Consider the following 22,475-nt stretch of genomic DNA (forward strand, 5'->3'; position numbering starts at 1 on the left):
TGCTCGACTGGTTCAAAATAGTGGAGTAAGTATAGTTGCAGAAGCTATACATTTTGCCAGTGCAAAAGATAATAACCCAATTTTAGGCACAATGACATACTACGGGATTGTTGAAGAAATATGGAAGCTAGATTATTCATTATTTCGTAAACCTCTTCTTAAATGTTCTTGGGTAGACAACAATACTGGAGTTAAAACTGACAAACTTGGATTCACTCTGGTTGATTTAAGTAAGAAGGGAAGCAAGAACGATTATTTTATCATGGATGCCTAAGCAAAACAAGTGGTTTATATAACTGATCTAGTTAATGATAAATGGTCAATCATTTTATCAGTTCCCGAAAGAAAGTTCTCAGAAAAAGAATATGATGATAAAAATTATGATTTATATCATGATTGTTTCATTTTTGGACACCCGATGCAAGAACAAGTTGAGAAAATTCAGGATAATGATAATGATAGCAATAGCGATATCGATACCGATGATCATGATTACCTAAGAAACGACATCGAAGAAGGAATATGGGTAAATTGTGAATCGACCAAAAAGAAAATAAAAAAAGAAGAAAACATGTTTAGTAAGTTATATAATACTTGTCTTTATTTATTTGTGTAATTCATTAATACTTGTGATTATTTATTTGTGTAATGCAATAACACTGGTGATTATTTATTTGTGTAATTCATTAATACTTATGATTATTTATTTGTGTAATGCATTAAACTTGTGATTATTTATTCATGTAATGCATTAATTTAAAATAATACTAATTGATTAATCTATTGCAGATGACAGATAAAAGATATGACAACGAGAAACATCAGGGTCGTGGTAAAACAAGAATGAGTTACATGACTCAAAAAATCCAAATGAATCAAGAAAGATCTTGAATGGAACGATTTGGGACAAGAAATATGTGATGTGTATACAAATATGATATCATATCTTGGATCTAGAGTATGAGCCACGATTTCTATCAACTCAAGTGATTGGAGGAAATGCCCACAAGATCTGAAAGACAGTCTATGGGAGGATATCATTGTAAGAAATTATCATTATGATATTTATTTATTTTTGTGTGATATCCAAATTTAATAATTACTTTTCTTGATTATATTCTTAGGGTGGTCACAGCATTCCTCAAACCTTCAAACGTAAGATTTTGAAAAAAAAAAAACTGGTCATATAATGAGGGATTTTAAAAGTGAACTTACTACCAAGTACATCAAACCTTTGGCTGAATGGAAGAACTCAAATTTCCCCTGAAGAAGTATAGTGATATACTTGACGAAAGAGAATGGTTAAAATTTTTATCTAGCCGTCTAAGTCCAGAGTTTCAAAAAGTGTATCAAGAACAAAAAGCACGTGCATTACAAATGAAGTCAAGGCATCGGACATCTCATAGAGGAATGGCTAATCTAAGAGAAGATTTGGTAAGTATAATGTAATGACCCAACTACTCTAGACTTTTGGACCATTAACGAAAACTATACATAAACACTAATTCTTAATGACACTTTCAAGTGATAAGATCATAACTTTATTAAACTTAAAAAAAACAAAGGTCAAACTTACATAAAATTTAAGTTAGGATATGGGATCCCATTGTTTTAAAACCAAAACATGACATAATGATAATTTAAAAAGAGATTACATAATAAAATGCGGAAAAATACATATAAAAACCATAAGAACAAAAACTACATCCTCGAATCGAAACTCTCGGCTCTTTGAATCCATTCCGCCTCAATACACATTCCCCAAGCTGCCACGAACCTTACCCGCCACTAAAACTATTTTCCTGCACATATAAACAAAAAGGAGTGAGTCTAATGCCCAGCAAGGAAAATCTAACATATAGCCATATACATAAAAATTCATAATGCAACATAAAAACATACCATAACACTTATGTCACATACATACTATAATGGCCATTATTACTTGGGGTCCCATAAACTAAGCAAGTCATATGCCCATTAGATTAGTGGGGTCTTGCTAGCTAAGCAAGTCATATGCCCATAATCTATTTGGGGCTTGTTAGTCATATAGGTCATATACTCAAGTCTACAATCATACTTAACATAACATATTACATAACATAAAATCATAAGATAACATATAAAAGCATATAACACATAAATCCTATCCTATTTTCCTTACCAAAATAACCAGGATATGGGAACTGATTTGGGACCTTGGAACACTCCTAAAAACCATTTATAATATGGTGAGTATATTGAAGAAAAGGGATGAAAGTGAAAAAGGGACTATGCTATCAAAATATACTTACCAAAAACTTTGTGCTTAAGAACTTGGATTTCCTAACCAAGAATAAGAATAAGGTTAGAATGAGTAGAAGACTATGAGAATTTTTAAAGAACATAATACATAAATGGACTAGAGTTTGGAAATACCTTGAAGACTTATATGACCAATCTAAACCTTGAACCGAAATGTGAATAAACCTTACTTCCCCAAGTGTTTGATAAGCTTATAGTGATCAAGCTTATAATTCCTAACCCAAGTGTTTACACTCTCACACTCACCTAGCAACTTGCAGCCTCTGAACTTAGAGTAATAGATGAATAAATGGCTGGGTACTAGGTCATATTTATAGAGTTTAGGAATGAAGAGATCTTCATTTAACTTGAATAAAAATAATGGCTTTTTAAGTGAAAATAATTTGAATTATCGCTCAGCAGAGGCTGAAGACTCGTTCAAAAAGATGCTGGACTTATCAAGAGGTCGAAGGTTTGAATGGAGAACGTTTTTGAAAACTTTCAAAATATGCTGAGAGGGGCGATATATCGCCCCCTGTAGGCGATATACCTCCTAGGCCAGTATGCCCGAGGCAATCGTGCAACGTTTCGTGCTTTTCGTATCTTCGTGCTGTGATATATCGCCCCCTATAGCTGCGATATATCGGCATACGCTGATTATTTAAACACGAAATTACACATTTTTAGCTTAATTTAAATTGAGTAAACAGCCTTGACTAAGCCCTCTAACGTTTTTAAAGCTGCTGACTGACCTTAGAGTATTCAAATTTTAACCTTAATAAATTTAATCCTCAAAATACTTAATCATTAATAAACCCATACATAACATGTGCTATTATCTAATTGGTTCTTATCTAAACCTTATAGTATAATAAATATTATCCTCAATATCAATCATATTAATCAAACCTTAGGTTAAAATTAATATTCCTAAACTATAGATTAAACTTAGAAAATCTACAAGTACTACTATGAGTGTCCAAATAAATCCTGGTCTAAACCAGAAATCCACAGTCATAAAGATAATACTATTATTACTATAATACTACTATCTAACTTGCTAAGTAAAGTTCTTGGACTCTACATATAATTAATATTAAAGTTTAAATAATAGTTGATATTATCGCAACATATAACTATAATTATCTTGTACGTTGTACAAAAAAACGAAATATTCAAAATCGGGAGAGGTATCAAGTTTGGTTTAGATCGCGTGAAAAAAATAAAGTTCTCGTGACAGAGTTGGACAGACAGATTTCCAATAAGATAGTAAGTTTTCTACGGTTTTATAATTAACATATTGATTTTATTTATATATACTAATTTGACCAAACAATATCTTGAGTAGGAGGAGGTCAAAGAAAAATTTATTCTGGCTAAATTACAGCTCAGGGTCGAGATGACATCTTGACTCAAGCATTAGGGAAACCAGAACACCCAGGTCGTGTTCGAGCTAGCGAGTGTGATACTTTATAATAGTTGTTTTCTTTTATGAATTATTTATCTTGATTTATTGATTGACTTGGTTGATTATTTTGTAGGTTCACTATGACCGTGTCCAAAATGTTTGGAAAACAACCGAAGAAAATGACTGCAAAAGAGGAGATTGCTCGACTAAAAGCTGAGATTGAAAAGTTAAAAAGACATAAATCTACAACAGAAGAGGAATTAGCTCAAAATGAGGAATACAATGAGGGAAACAATAAGTGGGGATACTATGATGAAGGGAAATTTGAGAATCAAAATGATGAAGGACAATATTATGAGAATCCAAATGATGAGTGTCAATGCTATGAGAATCCAAATGATGAAGTCTATCGACCTTTCCTCCTACGCAGATGATCATTTTCATCAAGCCAAAGACTATCCTATTGGTGAATTCTATCAACATGTTAACCAAACCATAGCAAATCCTTCTGATGAAGATGATCGATCAATTTATGAGTCCCCACCACCGCCGAGCTATGAAGTGTAATTGTGTTCTGACAATATTGGCAATGTAGTGACTAAGGGTGTAATCATTGTACCAAACATTGGTAGTAAAATTACCATCCATGGAATTATACTTGATGATTCAGTTGAGAGGGTTTGGCTTATAGATGTCTTACAAGAAGAAGTTGAGATCCCTATTCCCTTTGGTAACATACGATATGTTGGGGACGCACAAGACACATTCCTGCCTTGGCCAACAAATTTAATCGTGACTTGTTAGGTATAAAATTATTTGCTCAGAGGTTTAAATTTTATTTTTACATGGGTACACTATACTGATATGTTAAATGATATTTTGTATGGTCCATCAACATCTAAACACAAATCTCTATCACCAAGCCCAAATTTATTATCAGCTTGATCTCACGTAGTCGTCCCCGCTGAAATAGCTCAATCAAAACCTTCAAATTGGTTAACTGATGACCAATGGGACAGAATTGATCTTAGTCTAAAATTTATAGTGAAAGAGTACTAGTACATTAAGGGAATAGATGGGGTTGTACAAGTTCTCGTTGACCCGGAGTTTATAGAAGATTGCAAGGCTATCTTCATCACGTTGGAAGATGTTTATCAAACAACCTCCATGGATAATATTGGATCCTCAACTATGTTGTTTTGTATAAGTATGTATCAATTCAAATCGAACTCAATCTGTTATGTCATAACAAACTATTAGAGGAGTTTGAATATATTAGATATTCATTCGTAGTGAAGTAGGTTCTAAGATGAAATTGTGTGCTGTGGAGATAACAGAAGGTTGAGAACATGTATGACTTGGTGAAGTAGGCTCTACAAATTCTGTGTGTTGCGGTGGCTTATGGTTGAGAACATGCATGTTGTTTGTTATATGTTTTGTTTGAATTGAATTTATAGGTACTAATAATTTTGGATATGCTTTAGAATCAGAGGAAACTCTGCCCAAGTTTTTTTTTATGATATTAATTTATTAGTTGAAAATGTAATATGCATGATTGATTCTATAGATGCATTAGCATGCACCCAAATTCATGACAGCTATACAAATTTTTTGACACCAAACAATTTTCTATTGGCAATGATGAAAGTAAAAATTATACAGTGGATCTTATAGCCAAACGGATGATGACTATGGATAGATGAGGCCAAATATATTTCATTCCTTGGATTGTTGAGTAAGAACGAACTACTTAAATATTATCACTACTATGGTTGGATTTTAATCTTATAATAATTATAATTCATTATTGTTTTAGTCGACATTGGATGTTGGTGCTCGTGATGATGCGGGGGATGGCCATAATTTTGGACCCTTTGAAAAACATAATCTCCACCAATAATTAAAAAGATTACGGAAAAGTAAGTTTTTCAATGTTAATGCATGCATTATTAATTTTAAGAGTTGATAGTTTAATATGTATTTAATTAATTTTAATTTTTGTAGAGCATACGCACAATGTTCGGAAAATGAATACATTGGAACATTTACAAAATTGTTGAGAGGTTCTTGTCCAAAACAACCTGAAAGTCATGAATGCAGTTATTATGTACTAAGATACATTTATGATCTTGTAAATGCACCAATCCAGTAGAAGTTATCAAGAAGAAAGTATGTTATATTTTATACTCATTTTTGCTTAAGAAAAACTAGATATAGTATTTAATTATCTAATCTATATTAACTTTTCAATTTTGCAGTGGTTTGAGAAAAATGAATACAATGTCAAAGACGATCTACTCCCACTACAAAGTGATTGGTTAGCAAGAATACTGTCATTTATTTATGAAGTCTAATTTTTCATATGTATGTAACTTGCTAGCTTATTGACTTATATTTTAAATGATATTTGTATGTTCTTATTATGTATATACAAACTACTTGTATGATATGTGAATGTATATAATAATATGTTATCTTTAAATTAGATAATAATTTATGAAATTAGGTATTTTATATTATTATATAAAATTTGGGTATATAAACGGAATTGAAAATTAGGCAATTAATAAAATTAGGTAATATAAACGGAATTGAAAAATATAATAATATTTGGGTATAGTAATAATTAATAAAATTAGGTAATATAAACGAAATAGAAAATATATATAAAGAAGCACATCCAAAAATTTAAAAAAAAAACAAATGATTTCTCCGCGGTTTAGTTAACAAAACCGCAGAGAAAAAGAACACTTTTCTCTGCAGTTTGGTTATTACTTTTCTTTGCGGTCTCAAACACTGCAGTTCTTGGTACTTTCAAAAACCGTAGTGTATTAAGGAAAAAAATCGCTGGGAAAATCATTTTTTGTAGTAGTGTTTAGACACTTCTTCAGAGTGTCTTTGAGAGTTTTGTTAACTGCTTCTACCTGCCAATTTGCTTGAGGGTGTGAGACTACCAAAAAGCTTTTTGTGATACCATGCTTGGCACAGAAATCAGTGAACAGTTGGCTGTCAAACTGGGTGCCATTTTCTCACACTATCTTCTGAGGTAGACAAAATCTATAGATTATATTTTTCACCACAAAGTCCAGTACTTTTTTTGAAGTGATGGTTTCCAGTGGCTTAGCTTCCGCTCACTTGGTGAAGTAATCAACTGCCACTACTACATATTATTCTACCCTTTTCCCTTTGGCAACAAACCAATAAGGTCATTTTTCCAAATGGCAAAAGGCCATGGACTTTCCATTTGAGTAAACTCATTTGCGGTTGCTCGTGGTATCTTGGCAAACCTACGACACTTGTCATATCTTCGAACATCTACAAAGGAATCTTCATTCATAGTTGGTCAGAGTGACCTTGCCTTAAAATCTTCTTAGACAGACTTTGCCCCCTAGCATGATTTCCATAGAAACCTTCATGTACCTCCACCACCAGCTGTCCTGATTTTGTTTGGTTAACACATCTCAGCAATGGCATGGAAAATCCCTTTCTGTGCATAACCCCATCCAGGATTAGGTACCGAACAACTTTCCTCATCAGTTTTCTAGACTCATTACGATTGCTAGGCAGGGTTTCATGCTCTAGATAAGCTGCAATTGGGGTCATCCAGAATGGAGTATCATCTATCAGAAGGAATGACTCTGGTAGGTTGATACTGGGTTCGGCCAGGTACTCAATGGGGATCAGGTTGGCCTTGTCTACTACAGCACTGGTGGCCAGTCTGGGTAGTGCATCTGTTGTGGTGTTCTATTCTCTTGGTAACTGTTGGATGGTATATTTCTTGCACTAAGCAAGCAGGTCCTTTATTTTACTAACATAAGACATCATTTTTTTCTCCCCGAGCAGTGTACTCGCCAAGGACCTGATTGAAAACAAGCTGCGAATCACTGTATATATCCAAGAACTCAGCCTTTACTTCTTTTGCTAACTTCAGGCCCACGATTAACACTTCATACTCTGCTTCGTTATTAGATGCGTTAAATCCAAAATGAAGTGCACAATGGATGTGTTGCCCTTCAAGCATTATTATTATAAGGCCAGCCCTAGACAGTTGTTCGGTAGACGAGCCATCGACATGCAGCATCCAAACTTGTGCTTCATTCTTGGAATGGATAGTACTAGACTCTAGTTGCTCGATGTTATGCTCACTACCTATACTTGGCGGTGGTCCAGATTCTGATGGCTGCTCGACCATTTCCTCGTCTATTTCTGGTACCCCTGTACACTCAACAACAAATTCTGCTAGAGCCTGTCCTTTAATTGTTGTTCGAGGCTGGTAGATGATCTCATACTGACCCAACTCTATTGACCATTTCAGTAGCTGACTAGAGGTGTTCGGTTTTTGTAGGACTTGACGCAATGGTTGATCGGTAAGGACCTTGATGGGATGAGCTTAGAAGTATGGATGAAGTTTTCTAGAAGACAAGAGCATGCAGTAAGTCAATTTTTCAATTAGATGATACCTGCTTTCTGCTTTGATTAGCTTTTACTAACATAGTAAACTGCATGTTGTACATAGTCTTCCTCTCTGACCAGGACTGCACTGACAGTGTGTTCTGTGTCACTGCCAGGTATATGCACAGTTCTTGTGACGCCCCACATCACTATGGCTGCTTTCTGGAATGACGACTGGCCCTACAAGCCAAGACAAGTCTTTCCAGCGTGCTTTGTCCTCACTCGCACACTTCCTGGGAAAACTTCCCAGGAGGTCACCCATCCCTAGATTACTCCAGGCCAAGCACGCTTAACCATGGAGTTCTCAAGTGATGGGCTACCAAAAAGAAGATGCACCTTCTTGATATAGGTAGTACCCATCAATCCATTTAAGCCTTCTTCAACTGTGTAGTCCCATACCTACACAGTCTTAGAATCATTACACTTGACCTTCCCCAGGCGGTGTGGGATTGCACAGCTTACTCGGTCTTTCCCCTTACGGATCACGGGATTTTGACTGTCACAATCACCCCCCCTTACGGGCCCGACGTCCCCGTCGGCCACACTTCCGGCTGGGTCAAGGCTCTGATACCATTATGTGACGCCCCACATCACTATGGCTGCTTTCTGGAATGACGACCGGCCCTACAAGCCAAGACAAGTCTTTCCAGCGTGCTTTGTCCTCACTCGCACACTTCCTGGGAAAACTTCCCAGGAGGTCACCCATCCCTAGATTACTCCAGGCCAAGCACGCTTAACCATGGAGTTCTCAAGTGATGGGCTGCCGAAAAGAAGATGCACCTTCTTGATATAGGTAGTACCCATCAATCCATTTAAGCCTTCTTCAACTGTGTAGTCCCATACCTACACAGTCTTAGAATCATTACACTTGACCTTCCCCAGGCGGTGTGGGATTGCACAGCTTACCCGGTCTTTCCCCTTACGGATCACGGGATTTTGACTGTCACAGTTCTTCACCCTCAAGTGGTTTTGAAAGGATCGGGGGTTGTTGTTTTAGAGCTTGAAAGGCTTGTTCGCATTCCTCAGTCCATTCAAACTTCTTGGTACCCCTGATGATATTAAAAAATGGAATGCACTTATCAATTGATTTGGATACAAACCTGCTCAGTGCTGCTATACGCCCTGTCAGGCTTTGCACACCTTTGATCCTGGCTAGTGAGTGCATGTCCAGCAGAACTTTTATTTTCTCGGGGTTTGCTTCTATTCCTCTGGAGTTCACTATAAACCCCAAAAAAGTGCCCAACCCCATACAAAAAAAGCATTTCAAATGGTTCAATTTCAATTTATACTACCTCAGAATGTTGAAACTTCCCTCCAAGTCGCCAAATGTGCCCCCCCCCCCCAGCCATTTTGGATTTCACTAACATATCATCAACGTAAACTTCCATGTTATTGCCAATTTGGTCCTTGAACATAAAGTTTACCAGCCGTTGATATGTGGCTCAAACATTTTTAAGGTCGAGCGACATGACCCTATAGCAGTACAACCCCTACGTTGGTGTGCTCCTGTTCGGGGTGATGCATGCTAATTTGGTTGTACCCCGAGTAGGCATCCATAAACGTTAAAATCTCGTGACCAGATGTAGCATCCACCAACTGGTCAATTCTTGGAAGTGGGAAGTAGTCTTTCGGGCATGCTTTATTCAAGTCTATGAAGTCTATGCATACTCTCCATTTTCCATTAGGTTTTGGTTCCAACACGGGGTTGGACACCCATACCGGGTAGAAATCTTCCTTAATTAAATTGTTATTCCAAAGTTTCTCCACCTCCTCCTTCAACGCCTTAGCCCTATCTTTATCAAGTAACATCCTCTTCTGTTATACGGGCTTGAAGTGGTCGGTATTAATATTAAGGGTGTGGCTTACAATGGTAGGGCATATCCCAACTGTATCTTCATGGGACTAGGCAAAAATGTCTTGGTTGTCTCGAAGGAACTGGATCAAAGTAGATCTTATGTCCCCAAATAGCCATTTCCCCACCTTGACAACCATGCTCGGGTATTCTAGGTCAAGGGTGACTTCTTCTAATTCTTCGACTGGGCCTACTCCTATATCAATATCCCCAAAATGGGGGTCTATGTCATCCCCCCTGTTTTGGGCTGCATCCTATTTTTGGTTACTAGAACCTGCAAGTTGTGCGATGGAGACTACATTTCTTAATTTTTTCACTGAAGAGTTATAACACTCCCTCGCTACTAGTTGATTCCCTTTGAGACACCCGATACCTACTTGAGTTGGAAACTTGATGAGTAGGTGGAATATGGAAGTTACTACTGGGAGGTCATATAGGGCTGGTCGGCCTGTCATGGCATTATATGGAGAGGAGATGTCAATTACAATGAACAAGGCCATGACAGTGTTGCTCTTAGGTGTTGTCCCCACCGTTAGTGGCAACCTTATGCTTCCTGCTAGAGCCATACCGCTTCCTATGAAAAACCCATACAACGGCTGCTCGCACAACTCCAAATCTTTGATGCTCAAATTTATTGCTTCAGGGTATTCTTGAACAGGATGTTGGAAGATGACCCATGGTTGATCATTGACTCCTAAGTTCATGGCTATCAATTTACCATCATCGCTCAGGGATTTCACCCCGGTGGCCTCCTACATAAAATGTTGAATGTAGTCCTTTAAAGGTTCATTATCTCTTTGTTTTATGTCCACCAAGTCATTAGGCTCGGCCAAAAGGGGCATTGCCGAAGAAAATTGGGAATATAATATGCGTACAAATCCATCCCATGATGTAATTGACCCTGGCTGCAGCTTGAAGAACCACTATTGGGCAATTTCCGACAGGGTGGTAGGGAAGATCCTACACCTAGCATCATCCTGATCCCCTTGGAGATTAGTTTGTAGTTCAAAGTTGTGAACATGAGACAATGGGTCTTCCCGTCCAGTGTACATCTTCCATGTTGGCATCGTGAACTTGATAGGTATGGGAAACTAGTTAATACGTTATAAAAATGGGGAACCCCTCTGCCTCTCCATTTCAATGTTCATCAAATTGGGAGCTATCAGGTCTCTCACCAATCTTGTTAATAGATCCAAATGGGCCTGGATGTTTGGATCTGCAGCTGCCTGGGGCTGCGCTGCATTGCGAACCTCATCCATTCTCAGATCCCGAACAAGCTTAGGCAGAGCTATGTTATTTTATTCTCAATTTTCCCTCCTGCTATTGAGAGCATCTCGTTAATCTTCACCTCCCCTGGGGCCCATTCAGTTGAATACATAATTTGGTCATGGCCTTCCCCCAGCATTTTGGCTATCTACTCGACCTGGTACTAGAGGTACTCCCTAGAACCCTTCACCTTGAGGTGGCTAGTTGATTAAGGTATCCTGCCCTTGTGGGACAATTGGTCCTTCAAGCTGGTTACCCATCTTATCCTGATTATTCTGTTGGCGGGCTTGGCTCGCTGCCTCTTCATGATCATATCCATCAACATAGTGGGGTCTATATGCACTACTAACCTCTAGTTCCTCCCTTCTAGATCTTGGTCGGTACTCATGGTGCTGTCTATATCGACCAGGCTGTTGTTGGTTGTTGGGGGGCTGACCACTCCTATTTAGCACTGGTGCTCGGGGGTTGCCATCCCTTCCTGCAGCACCAGGATTTCTGTCATGACTACTGCCCTAAAATCTCGGTCGAAATTTTCTTGCTTGGTCCTGTCCCATGCAGCGCCTTGGAAGGACCTATTCATCAGTTGGTAATGGTTGCCTAATTTTGTTGGCTTAGGCGCCCCGAGCAGATTTGTGACTCCTAGTCGGACCTTGATTCCCATTATGAGGTCAAGCCTCTGGTCCATTCATGACTCCATCACCGAAAACAAATACAATAGGACGTTGTTGGTTGTGGGCAGTAGTTCCAGTTGCAGTCCCCATACCCTAAGTTTGCTATTGTTGTATACAATTGCAGATGGATTCAACAGCTTCTCTGGTTTGGCGCTCCATGTCTTCTTGATGGGCCTGCACCTCCCGGACATGTCGATCCATCCATTCTTGGAAATCTCTCCTTTGTTTTTCGAAAGCCTCATTAAGGGCCTCCTGAGTAGTAGCTCGCCCCTAGTTCATGGTGGCAAGTTGATCTTGCATCTGTCCCATGACCTCCCTTATCTGCTCAATTTCGGGTTCAAGTCCTTCAATGTCCACGTGGGGTTCATACCGCCCAGGACCTCCAGCTCTTGGTCATGGTTGGTCAGTACCCCTTGTAACACCTGCATCTGAGGCTCCTATGTTAGTAACTCCTATAAAGGTAGTAGCCCCATACCTAACTGTAATGGGCTTGTAGTCTCCCCCTCAGTGCTAGGCGGGTTTCCAGGTGGCACATCAACTCACCCCCCGTTCAGATTGCTCATTGAGGGAACTCGATGCGACGATTCAACTTTGCCCTCCGATGGTTCTTGACCTATTCTTCTTGTTAAAACTACCTTCTTTGCAGTAACTAAATCTGAATGCGATTGTTCTTGCACTCAATGAAATCACCAAAATGTTGACTAGTTTTTAGCCAACTGACGCGGAGTCAAATTAATTGATTCAAGAGATTTTAGTAGAACAATTAATGAACAATAAATGAGCCAAGAGCCTAATAATAGTGAGCAATAAATAATAAAGAACACCTGAATTTATATAGGTTCGGCCCCAAGAACTGGTAATGACCTACTTCCTCTTAGATTTGTATTAATCTTAAAAGCTTACACAAGATCACAAAGGATTACAAGTGGATTTCTATGTGTAAAAGACAATACAATAAGGTAGAATCGCTATTAGGTATGAAAATAAAGCTGCCCAGTATATTTTCTAAATACTGGTCGGTAGGCAAGTTTTCGAACCCCCTCCACTGTGGTGGAGGGTTTGTATTTATAACTCTATGTTAGCCCAGGGGCTGCATACGATGTAACTGACGGTGCAAATATCTCACTATTCTTGCAGGTAGTCACAGTCCTATTTGTTAGGAGGCTTGACCAAGTTTTCAAGGCTGTTGGGCGCCCTTTGCGGGCTGTTAGGCGATTCTTGCGAACTCCTAACGGTGAGTGTAACTTCTTTTCGCTGACCAGGTTTGGATGTCCATCATACCGAGAAGCTGAGCCTTTGGTGATAGTATGTCGAGCCGTAGCTTATCATATACCCCGCATGTATACATCGATCAGCCTGTCGGGGGATCTACCCAGTCTACTCCATATGTCCAAGCTTAATGCCACGTCAGACATGTCAATTTTTGGGATATCACTATGGAATGTGTAATTTCTATGTTTTGATGTGAACTATGACACATTTTCTTGTTTGATGAATGAAAAAAAAAAGGTTGATAGAGTATTGAACGCGACGCAACAAAGGAGTTACTAAGGATATGAAGTAACTCAAAGGGCGGACGCACCGAGGTTATTCAAGCACTTGAGATCATGTTTACCTCATAGAGGAGGTCTCACCAGCTTATGTTTTACTGGTTACCTCAAGATGTGACATGGACAATAGATGTGCCATTATCACAAAGAGTATGTTTATGATGTGTGATTGTGATGTATGACTATGATTTTGTTTATGATTATAAACTATGAGTATGAGATGATATGTTTTGCTATGAGTTTTACGATACATGTTCTTCTTGTGTTTTCTTTGATTTTGTTGTACTTTCTTACTGGGCTTTTAGCTCACCCCCTTACTTTCCCTCTTTCAGGTAAACAATAGGGTTTCTCCTTGGGTCGCGTAGTGATGTGGGGAGTTTTGATGCCTAAGTATGTATGGCGTGGGCTGCCTTATGAACGAACAACGATCAAGTTGAGCGCCAAGAATAAAAGAACCTATTTATGATTTTTAATTCAATTACGTCAGTGGGACTTAAAACTTTATTTCATCTATGAATATTGCATAAAGACACATTATTTTATTTTTCAACTATTGGGGCCAATTTGCATGTTTTATCAAGGCCCCACTGAGGTTTTCCTTAAAGTGATATTTTTCTATTAACTATGAGTTGAGTTATGTTTTTATAAAAGAATAGAACTAGGGCATGAATGGTATCAGAGACGGTCGTTCATGTTTCCAAGGACCTTCCCCATACATGCTAAAGACGGGAAAATCTCACCTCATCGTGTCGTAAGTACATGCTTTGATTTTTATTTGTTTTCTATTTTTAGTTTTGTGATTGCAGTATAGAAAGGTGCCTCCTATCATTAGGACCACTAAGAAACGGTTACTTAAGGAGATCTACGCTATACCTAAAGTGCAACTCAATGAGGAGAATGAGGATTGGAGGATCGCGGTACTTAAGACGACTGCAGCAGTATGCGAGCGTATTTAGGGAATGATTAACAAAAGGGGAGCGCTGCTTTTACCCATTGAGCAATACTGGGTGCTGAGGGAATCACTGTCAATATATCCTGAGGCTCTCCTTCAATTGACCATAGCGTGGCACGACGTCGTCCAGGACAATTTGGACTTCGACACAATCGAGTACACTATTCACGACCTCATGGACAATTACGATTTTGATCGTTTAGAGGTGGTCTTAGTTAAGAATGAAGATGGAGAGATGGAGAAACGTTATGAGACGGTACATGACATGGAAGGGGAAATTGGCACATGCACTAAAAAAAGAGAGCAGACTTCTACCGACAAGACCTCTATCGACAACAATGAAAAATGTTATCGGTATAGGATTCACTACAAGAAAATGACTCTACAGTGACGACATATATTGCGACAACACTAAAGTCGTCGTTGTATGCAGTCGAAATCCACAAAAATTCATTTTTTTAATTTATTAAAATAAATAAGATATATCGACGACATATCGTCACTGTAGGGTCGTCAACAACACACGACCAGGCCCTCCAAATTCCTGGTACCTTACAACGACGACATGTCATCGTTGTAGGGTACCAGGAATTTGGAGGAAACAAGAGTCGGGGACTGACTCTACGACAACGACTAGGCCTCGTAGAAAAAAAAAAGGGAAATATCTTGTCTATAGTGATGGCATGTCGTCACTATAGAGACTCATTTAATCGAGTGAGTAGTTAAAATTATTTTTATCTTAATATCATATTAATATAATTTATCTTAAATATTATTTTATTAATATTAAATTATATTTTCATTAAATAAATTGGTTTTATTTAATTAATATAATTAATTAATTTTTTTGAAAAAATTATATACCTACAGTGACGCCATGTCATCGTAGTATGATGCTATCTGAACACGAGATTCAGAGATTTCGTGACCCTACAGCGACGACAAGTCATCGCTGTAAATGTTGGGGCTTCACGGACCTACTGTGACTCGCAGTAGGAGTTTTTGAAGTTCAAATTTTCAAATTCTGCAAACACATATACCAACGACATGCCGTCGCAATATCCCAGTTTAACCAGAAAATAGATTTTCTACTACGACCGACATGTCGCTACCGTAGCAAAACCCTATTGTGACAACATCATTATGTCGTCGCTGTAGGTCTCTACATATACGAACCTACAACGACAACAGTTTGGTGACGACATGTATGTCATCACTGTAGACCTACAACAATGACTTTTCAGTAAAGCTTATACAATTGTTGTCCGTAGAGACCAACATCTTTGTAGTGATGCTCTTGCAATGTTAGCACTTACTATGCCGTTCTTTGTTTTTATTATGGCTTCTTGTCTTTAATGAAAGTGCTAGCGTTATTTAACTCTTAAATTTGGTTATTCTATTATTTTTATCTTCATTTTTTATGGTCGCACTCTAAGGATGGGAAAAGTCGTGTATATGTTATTGATTCGAATCAATCTCTTTGTATACAAAAATACAAAAATAAAGAATATGTTTTGATAATTAGCCGTTTGGAATTGGAACTGAAGTTATATTTCATAAGTTTTATGGTATAATATAATGTTTTAATGTTCATTGCTTTTAATGTCAGTATAGATTAGTGAAAATAAACTAACGATGACAAGAAAACGTATATTTTTTTATTATGATATCAAAATGTCTCAAAATCTTGCAATTTAAAATTGTCACAATGCTTCCGAACTATTTATCATTATTCGAACCATCAATTCAGAGAGAGATAGAATGACATTTTTTAAAAAAAGGACCGAAGTTGCTTTATAGAAAGAGATAGAAAATAATGGTTTTGGGGTTGTCCAGATAAGAAATTTTAGGTATATACGTGTGTGTTAGTTTTTCTTATTATAAGTCAACAAATAAAATGGTTTTTTTTAAATGGAATGTGCTTCGATTTTGATATTTTTAATGGAAGATTTTGATTGAATATGATCAACTAGTGTGAGAGTGCTTGGTGTGGTCAAACAGAGGGGCTCGGCATAGAGATGGAATTGTCGTGGGTAGAGAGAAGGAGAAAAAATAGGAAGGAGAAGTAAAAATGGTAAGGACAATTTTGTTGAAATTAAACTTCGGAGTATAGATTTCAAATGATTTTGTAACTGGGAATATTGTATCCGTTAGCATAAAAACACAAGTTCTCCATTATAAATTGGATATTTATTAAGTTGTCCCATTTTAAATTATAAATCATCATAAGTTAAAAGCGTTTCTCTCCTAATTTGTAAGAATATAAGTATATATCTTATTATATTATTAAGTTGACTAAACGGCACCTCACATCACAAGTAGAAAAGAATAATGCAAAAATAAATTTTAAGATTGTATTGTATGGGCCTATGGGTTCTTCTCTTTGCACTTATTATGATATATACCTAATAACTAATAATGGTCAAACCACCTTCATCCAAATCGGGTATTTTTAATGCAAATAGTATAATATATATTTATATAGTTGAGGTATGTATTTTCCCCACCGGTATTAGCGTATCTGTTTTTCGCATGTAGGAAAATTATAATTTATTTTTTTACATTACGGTGTATGTTACAGTTTTTTACGACATTTTATGAGTTTTTAAAAAATTTTAAATAATTTATGATACTGAAAATAAATTTTAAAATAACTTATTTTACACACATAAAAAACAAACTTCAAAAACACTTATTTATTATTTTCAGCACTTTAAATTCTTTAGAATTTCTAAATAAATTGTGGGGCATTCTAAATAAATATATTGTATACCGTCATATAAAAAAACTTAAATTATAATCTTTCCATATATCGAAAATACGAAAAATATATTGTTTTTAAGCCTGTTTTATACACCCGTAATTTTTTTGTAATCTTTTTCAGCACTATAAATTATTCAAAATTTAAAAATTAGTGAAATGTGTACTATAATTATAATGTACACTATTATATAAAAAAATTATATTATAATTTCTTTAACTACTTAATAGGACCACCTCCCGAACAAATCAAAGAGTATGGGATGGATTCTCTCGGTAAGCAAAGAACGCCTGTCAATATAAATATACATATAGTAACATCCAACCATATCAGACTAATCTAAATGTTCATATAAATATATATATATATTTATGTATTAGGAAAATATTATTTTGTCTTTGTATTTTATTAAATACATAATTCATCTTCATATCTTGTTAAATAACATTTTGGATTCTGTATTTTACAAAATTGATCAAAATAGTATCTACACCAAATTTTGGTCAAAATATTTATAATTATAAAATTAATTATTGTGTCATTGGCGATGCGATAGGTTCATAGAAGAGAATGATGTGGTCAAAAAGGTGAGAAAGAAACACTATATTTGAATATATTTTAACAAAAATTAGGAATATGTACTATTTTAATCTATTTTGTAAAACACATGATCTGAATTGTCATTTAACAAAACACAGGAGTTAATCACGTATTTGGGAAAAGCACATGGGTCAAATTAGTGTTTTCTCTTATATTATATTTTCACCCCAAAAATATATATAGGCACCTATTAATTTTTAGAAAAAAATTAACATTTTTTCTTAATTATTTTTTGACATTCTTTAGTTTTTTTTTCTTTTGTCAATTTCAATAATTTTATATTATCTTTGTTTCATATGTATATATTTTTTTAAATAATGTATAATTTTTAATAAAAAAAACTCTTACTTTAACAGATTTTTATATTATTTTTTATTTTCTTTAAATATTTAATATATATTATTTATATGTATTTTTTTAGAATATGATAAAGAAAAAAAAATTAGAAAAATGTAAGATTAAGTTGAAAAATAATATGTATTATATATTAATTTTTAATAAAAATAGAGTGTTATAATCAAATTTTGAGGTGAAATATATAATATACTATTTGCAATTTGAATTCTTACCCTTTCATTTCAAATGAAATGATGACCAATATTTTATTTAAAAATGATTTAATAAGATTGTAACATAATTTAGGAATAAGTAATAATACGTGCATTTAAAATATATACCAAAATATTACATACACTCTTATGACATTTTCTTCTAACTAATCAACTTATTTTAGATGAGATTTACTATGTGTATAATATTTTAGTGCACATTGATTACTCTTTAAAGATTTATTTATTTTAATTACACTTAATAATAGTAATTACAATAAGGTTAATTCTGTATTATCACTTAATAAGAAATTGTCATGTTGTGTCATTAAATTGTTTGATGTGGAATGAAATGAAGCCCCAAATGCCCATATCTTATATTTATACCTTATCTTGGAGAATGCATTGGAGTCAAAGGAAGCAGTAGAACAAATGCATAAAAATTAATCATTGTTTATTATTATTGTAGTTGTTGGCAGTTGAAGTAAATACAACTATATTTGCTTCTTCTTCTTCTTTTTTATTTTAATTAAATAAAAAAATAATAAATTTTTTAATCTTTATTAATTAGTTTTACTCAACAATATTGTTGTTGCTACAAATCAAATATATAATCTCTATTTTTTTTAAATATCACATATATATTCTCATTAATTATCTCGCTAGTGAGTTGAAGTTAAGTCTGTCGTATTTATTTGGAGGCATATATTAATGGAAAAATACCAGTTTGACCCCTGTGTTTTTTCCGAATATGCGATCGGCTGTTGTGTTTTAGTAAATGATAATTCAGAGCCTGTGTATTTACAAAATTGATCAAAATAGTACTTTATACCCAATTTTGATAAAAAAAAATTCGAATATAATATTTCATTCTCAGTTCCTCAACCATTTTATTTGCTTCTCTTAACACATCCAATCACTAACGACCCGATAATTGATCTTATAATTGAAAATATTTTGATCAAAATTAGATATAAGGTACTATTTTGATCCATTTTGTAAAACACAAAGTCTGAATTGTCATTTAACAAAACACAAGATCGGTCGCGTATTCGGGAAAAACACAATGGCCAAAATGATATTTTCCCTTTATTTATTGTCAACTTGAATCCTTTCAAATTTATTTTCCACCTTCTTAAATGAATATAAACAAAATGTATTCATTTTTTTCCCCAAAAAATGTATTCATTTTTGTTATTAATATATTTCCTTTTCTATTTTATTTTTCGCTTTACTTTTATTGCAAATCCCTACCAAATGTACGTGAACTTATTTTATTTGAAAGAGAATTTATGTTATAAAAAAATATGGGATAATTCTATAGTATGGCATAGAAAATGCTCCTACAACTTGCTTCGATAAATTTTCTTCTTTTTTTTTTCCAGTCACAACTGCCACTTTTAATTGCTCACAATTTAACATTTTCTCTCTCATGGAAACTCTTTATGTATTATCCTAATCATATTCAATTTTGTTTGGGGTGCAAGTATTCTATTGGATTATCATATAAATGTTACAGCAAACTCCTGATTCGAGTATTCTGCTGCAGGAAGAGCAAGAGGCCCATAATGAGTTTGTTAGTAAGTCCAGAATGTATGAGAGCTTTCTTCGCCAAATGAGCAAAATTAATTGGCTTCGTTTTGGAGATGAGAACACTGCTTTTTTTCATGCTAGTCTTAAGCAGGGGAGGATTAGGAACCGAATTACATATTTTTTTGAATGAAGAGGGTCAGATTGTTGACAATAATGAAGAAGTGGTTGCTCATTTCTTTAATCATTTCAAAGGTTTTCTTGGCAAGGGAAGCATAACTACTAGTCGGGCTGATCAGACTTGTTTCCAGCAAGGGTTAGTTATGAATTTGGAGCAACAACTGGATCTGATTCAGCCTTTTTCTAAGAAGGATGTTAAGAGGGCGTTATTTAGCATTTCTTCTATCAAGAGCCCGAGTCCAGATGGTTTTGGTTCTGGTTTCTAGAAAGCACTTTGGAAAGATATAGGGGATGACATCTCTGAGGTGATTTTGCTGTTCTTTGAGCATGGAGAGATTCCGGCAGAATTGAATAGCACCATTTTGTCCTTAATTCATAAGGTTGATTCTCCTGCTTCAGCTGCTGATTATAGACCCATAGAATGCTGCAATAGACTTTATAAATGCATATCAAAGATGCTTTGCTTCAGGTTGGCTAAAATTCTTCCTATGCTTATTCATCAAAATCAAGGAGCCTTTATCAAGAATAGACAACTAGCTCATAATATATTAATTCTTCAAGATTTACTGCATGGCTATACTAGGAAGAATATTACTCCTAGGTGCTTGATTAAAATTGATCTGAGTAAGGCTTATGATTCAATAGATTGGGTTTTTTTGGAGGATATTCTGTCTGCTTTCTGCTTTCCTAGTAAGTTTGCTCAGTGGATTATGATATGCTTGACTGATACATCTTATTCTCTAATGTTGAATGGGAGATTACAAGGTAGCTTTGCAGGGAGGAAAGGCTTAAGGCAAGGAGATCCAATTTCTCCACTGCTTTTTGTGTTGGTTATGGAGTATCTCACTAGGCTTCTTAATCAAGTTTCTCAACATAGAAAGTTCTGTTTTCACCCTATGTCTAAGAATTTGCATCTTGTTAATCTCTGTTTTGCAAATGATCTAATTTTATTCTGTAAGGGGAACTTTAGATCAGTTCAACTTTTAATGGAGGGTTTTTTGTGATTTAGCTAGAGTTCAGGGATGTCCGCTAACCTGAATAAATCTCACATTTACTTTAGGGGTGTGGCTGCTGTTGTTAAGGATAACATTCTGAGATCTATTGTGATAGATGAAGGGCACTTTCCCTTGAAGTATCTGGGTGTTTTGCTGAAACCCACAAGATGGCTTCATGATAGACTCCATGTTTGGGCGAGTAGACACTTATCTTTTGCAGGGAGAACTTAGCTGATTTTCTCGATTTTACTGGGTATTCGTAACTACTGGATGAAAATTTTTATGCTTCCAATTAGTGTTATTCAAGAAATTGATATGATATGTCGTAACTTTTTATGGGGTGCCAATGGCCATCACAGTAAATTCCATTGCTCCTCTTGGACTCAAATTTTTCTTCCTAAAACTTTAGGTGGTGTGGGTTTTAAAGAGGGCTCTAATTAGAACAAAGTTTTATTGGCCAAGTTCATTTGGGTTGTGTCTACTAAGCAGGATGTTTTATGGGTGAAGTGGATTGATGCAATTTATCTTAGAGGTCAATCCTTTTGGCCTTATCATCTGAAACCTGATGTCAGCTGGTACTGGCATAAATTATGCTATTTGAGAGAGGAATTTTCTGAAGCGAATTTAGTGAACTCGGTTGTGCATGGTAAGTTGAGCTTGAAGACTCTTTATATTAACTGGCTTCAAAGAGTTCCGGTTGCTTTTGCTAAGGCAGTGTGGAGTAGACTTACTGTTCCGAAGCATCGTTTCATTCTTTGGCAGTCGATTCTTGGTCATTTGCTAACTAGAGATAATCTGATCAAGTGCCAGATTTCAGTGAGTTCTTGCCTTTGTCCGGTTTGTGAGAGAGTTGAGGAAACTCATCAACCTCTATTTTTTGATTGTAGCTTCTCTCATCAGGTTTGGGAGCTGTCTAAAGATTGGTTAGGTACTGCTATTTGGCCCAAGAAATTTGTTCAATGGAAGAGGTGGTTAGAAGGGAAGCCCAAAAATATTGTGCACCACATTATTGTTGCCTCCTTGGCAACAGCTGTCTATGGTATCTGGTGTAATAGAAATGCATGTTATTTTTCTCATTGTTCCATCTCTCCTCTTCAATTAGTTAATATGATTAGATTGAGTTTGAAAGCTAGATTTCTTGGCTGTTTGAGTCAAAAGTGTCTGGATAAGAATAGAGCTATTGCTGAGTTTGTTAGGAGTTTATGAGCTGATTTGTTCTTGGCTCTGTTTCTGAGCTTGCATTAGTATTGGCTTTGTTTCAGAACTTGCTGTTGTAATTTGTTTCAGAGTTATATAATTTTCCTTTTTTCGATAAAAAAAAAGTATTATGAATATCAAAACAATAATTATATTTTAAACTTATAAAAATGAGATAATAAGACAAAAATGTATTATTGTAAAGTAAGTGAAAAAAAAGTATTATGAAT

At 35.6% G+C, this 22,475-nt stretch overlaps 1 protein-coding gene across 1 annotated transcript; it reads left to right on the forward strand.

Annotated features, from left to right (window-relative positions):
* Positions 1–14,441: 14,441 nt before the first annotated feature.
* LOC133796206 (uncharacterized) lies at positions 14,442–21,057 on the forward strand. The gene is made up of 4 exons (XM_062233686.1): positions 14,442–14,690; positions 19,863–19,923; positions 20,018–20,311; positions 20,453–21,057. Exons 1-4 carry the CDS (start codon positions 14,442–14,444, stop codon positions 21,055–21,057), a joined length of 1,209 nt encoding a protein of 402 aa, XP_062089670.1.
* The last annotated feature ends 1,418 nt before the right edge of the window (positions 21,058–22,475 follow it).

This window comes from Humulus lupulus, chromosome 8 (genome assembly GCF_963169125.1).
Source record: "Humulus lupulus chromosome 8, drHumLupu1.1, whole genome shotgun sequence".
NCBI lineage: Eukaryota > Viridiplantae > Streptophyta > Magnoliopsida > Rosales > Cannabaceae > Humulus > Humulus lupulus.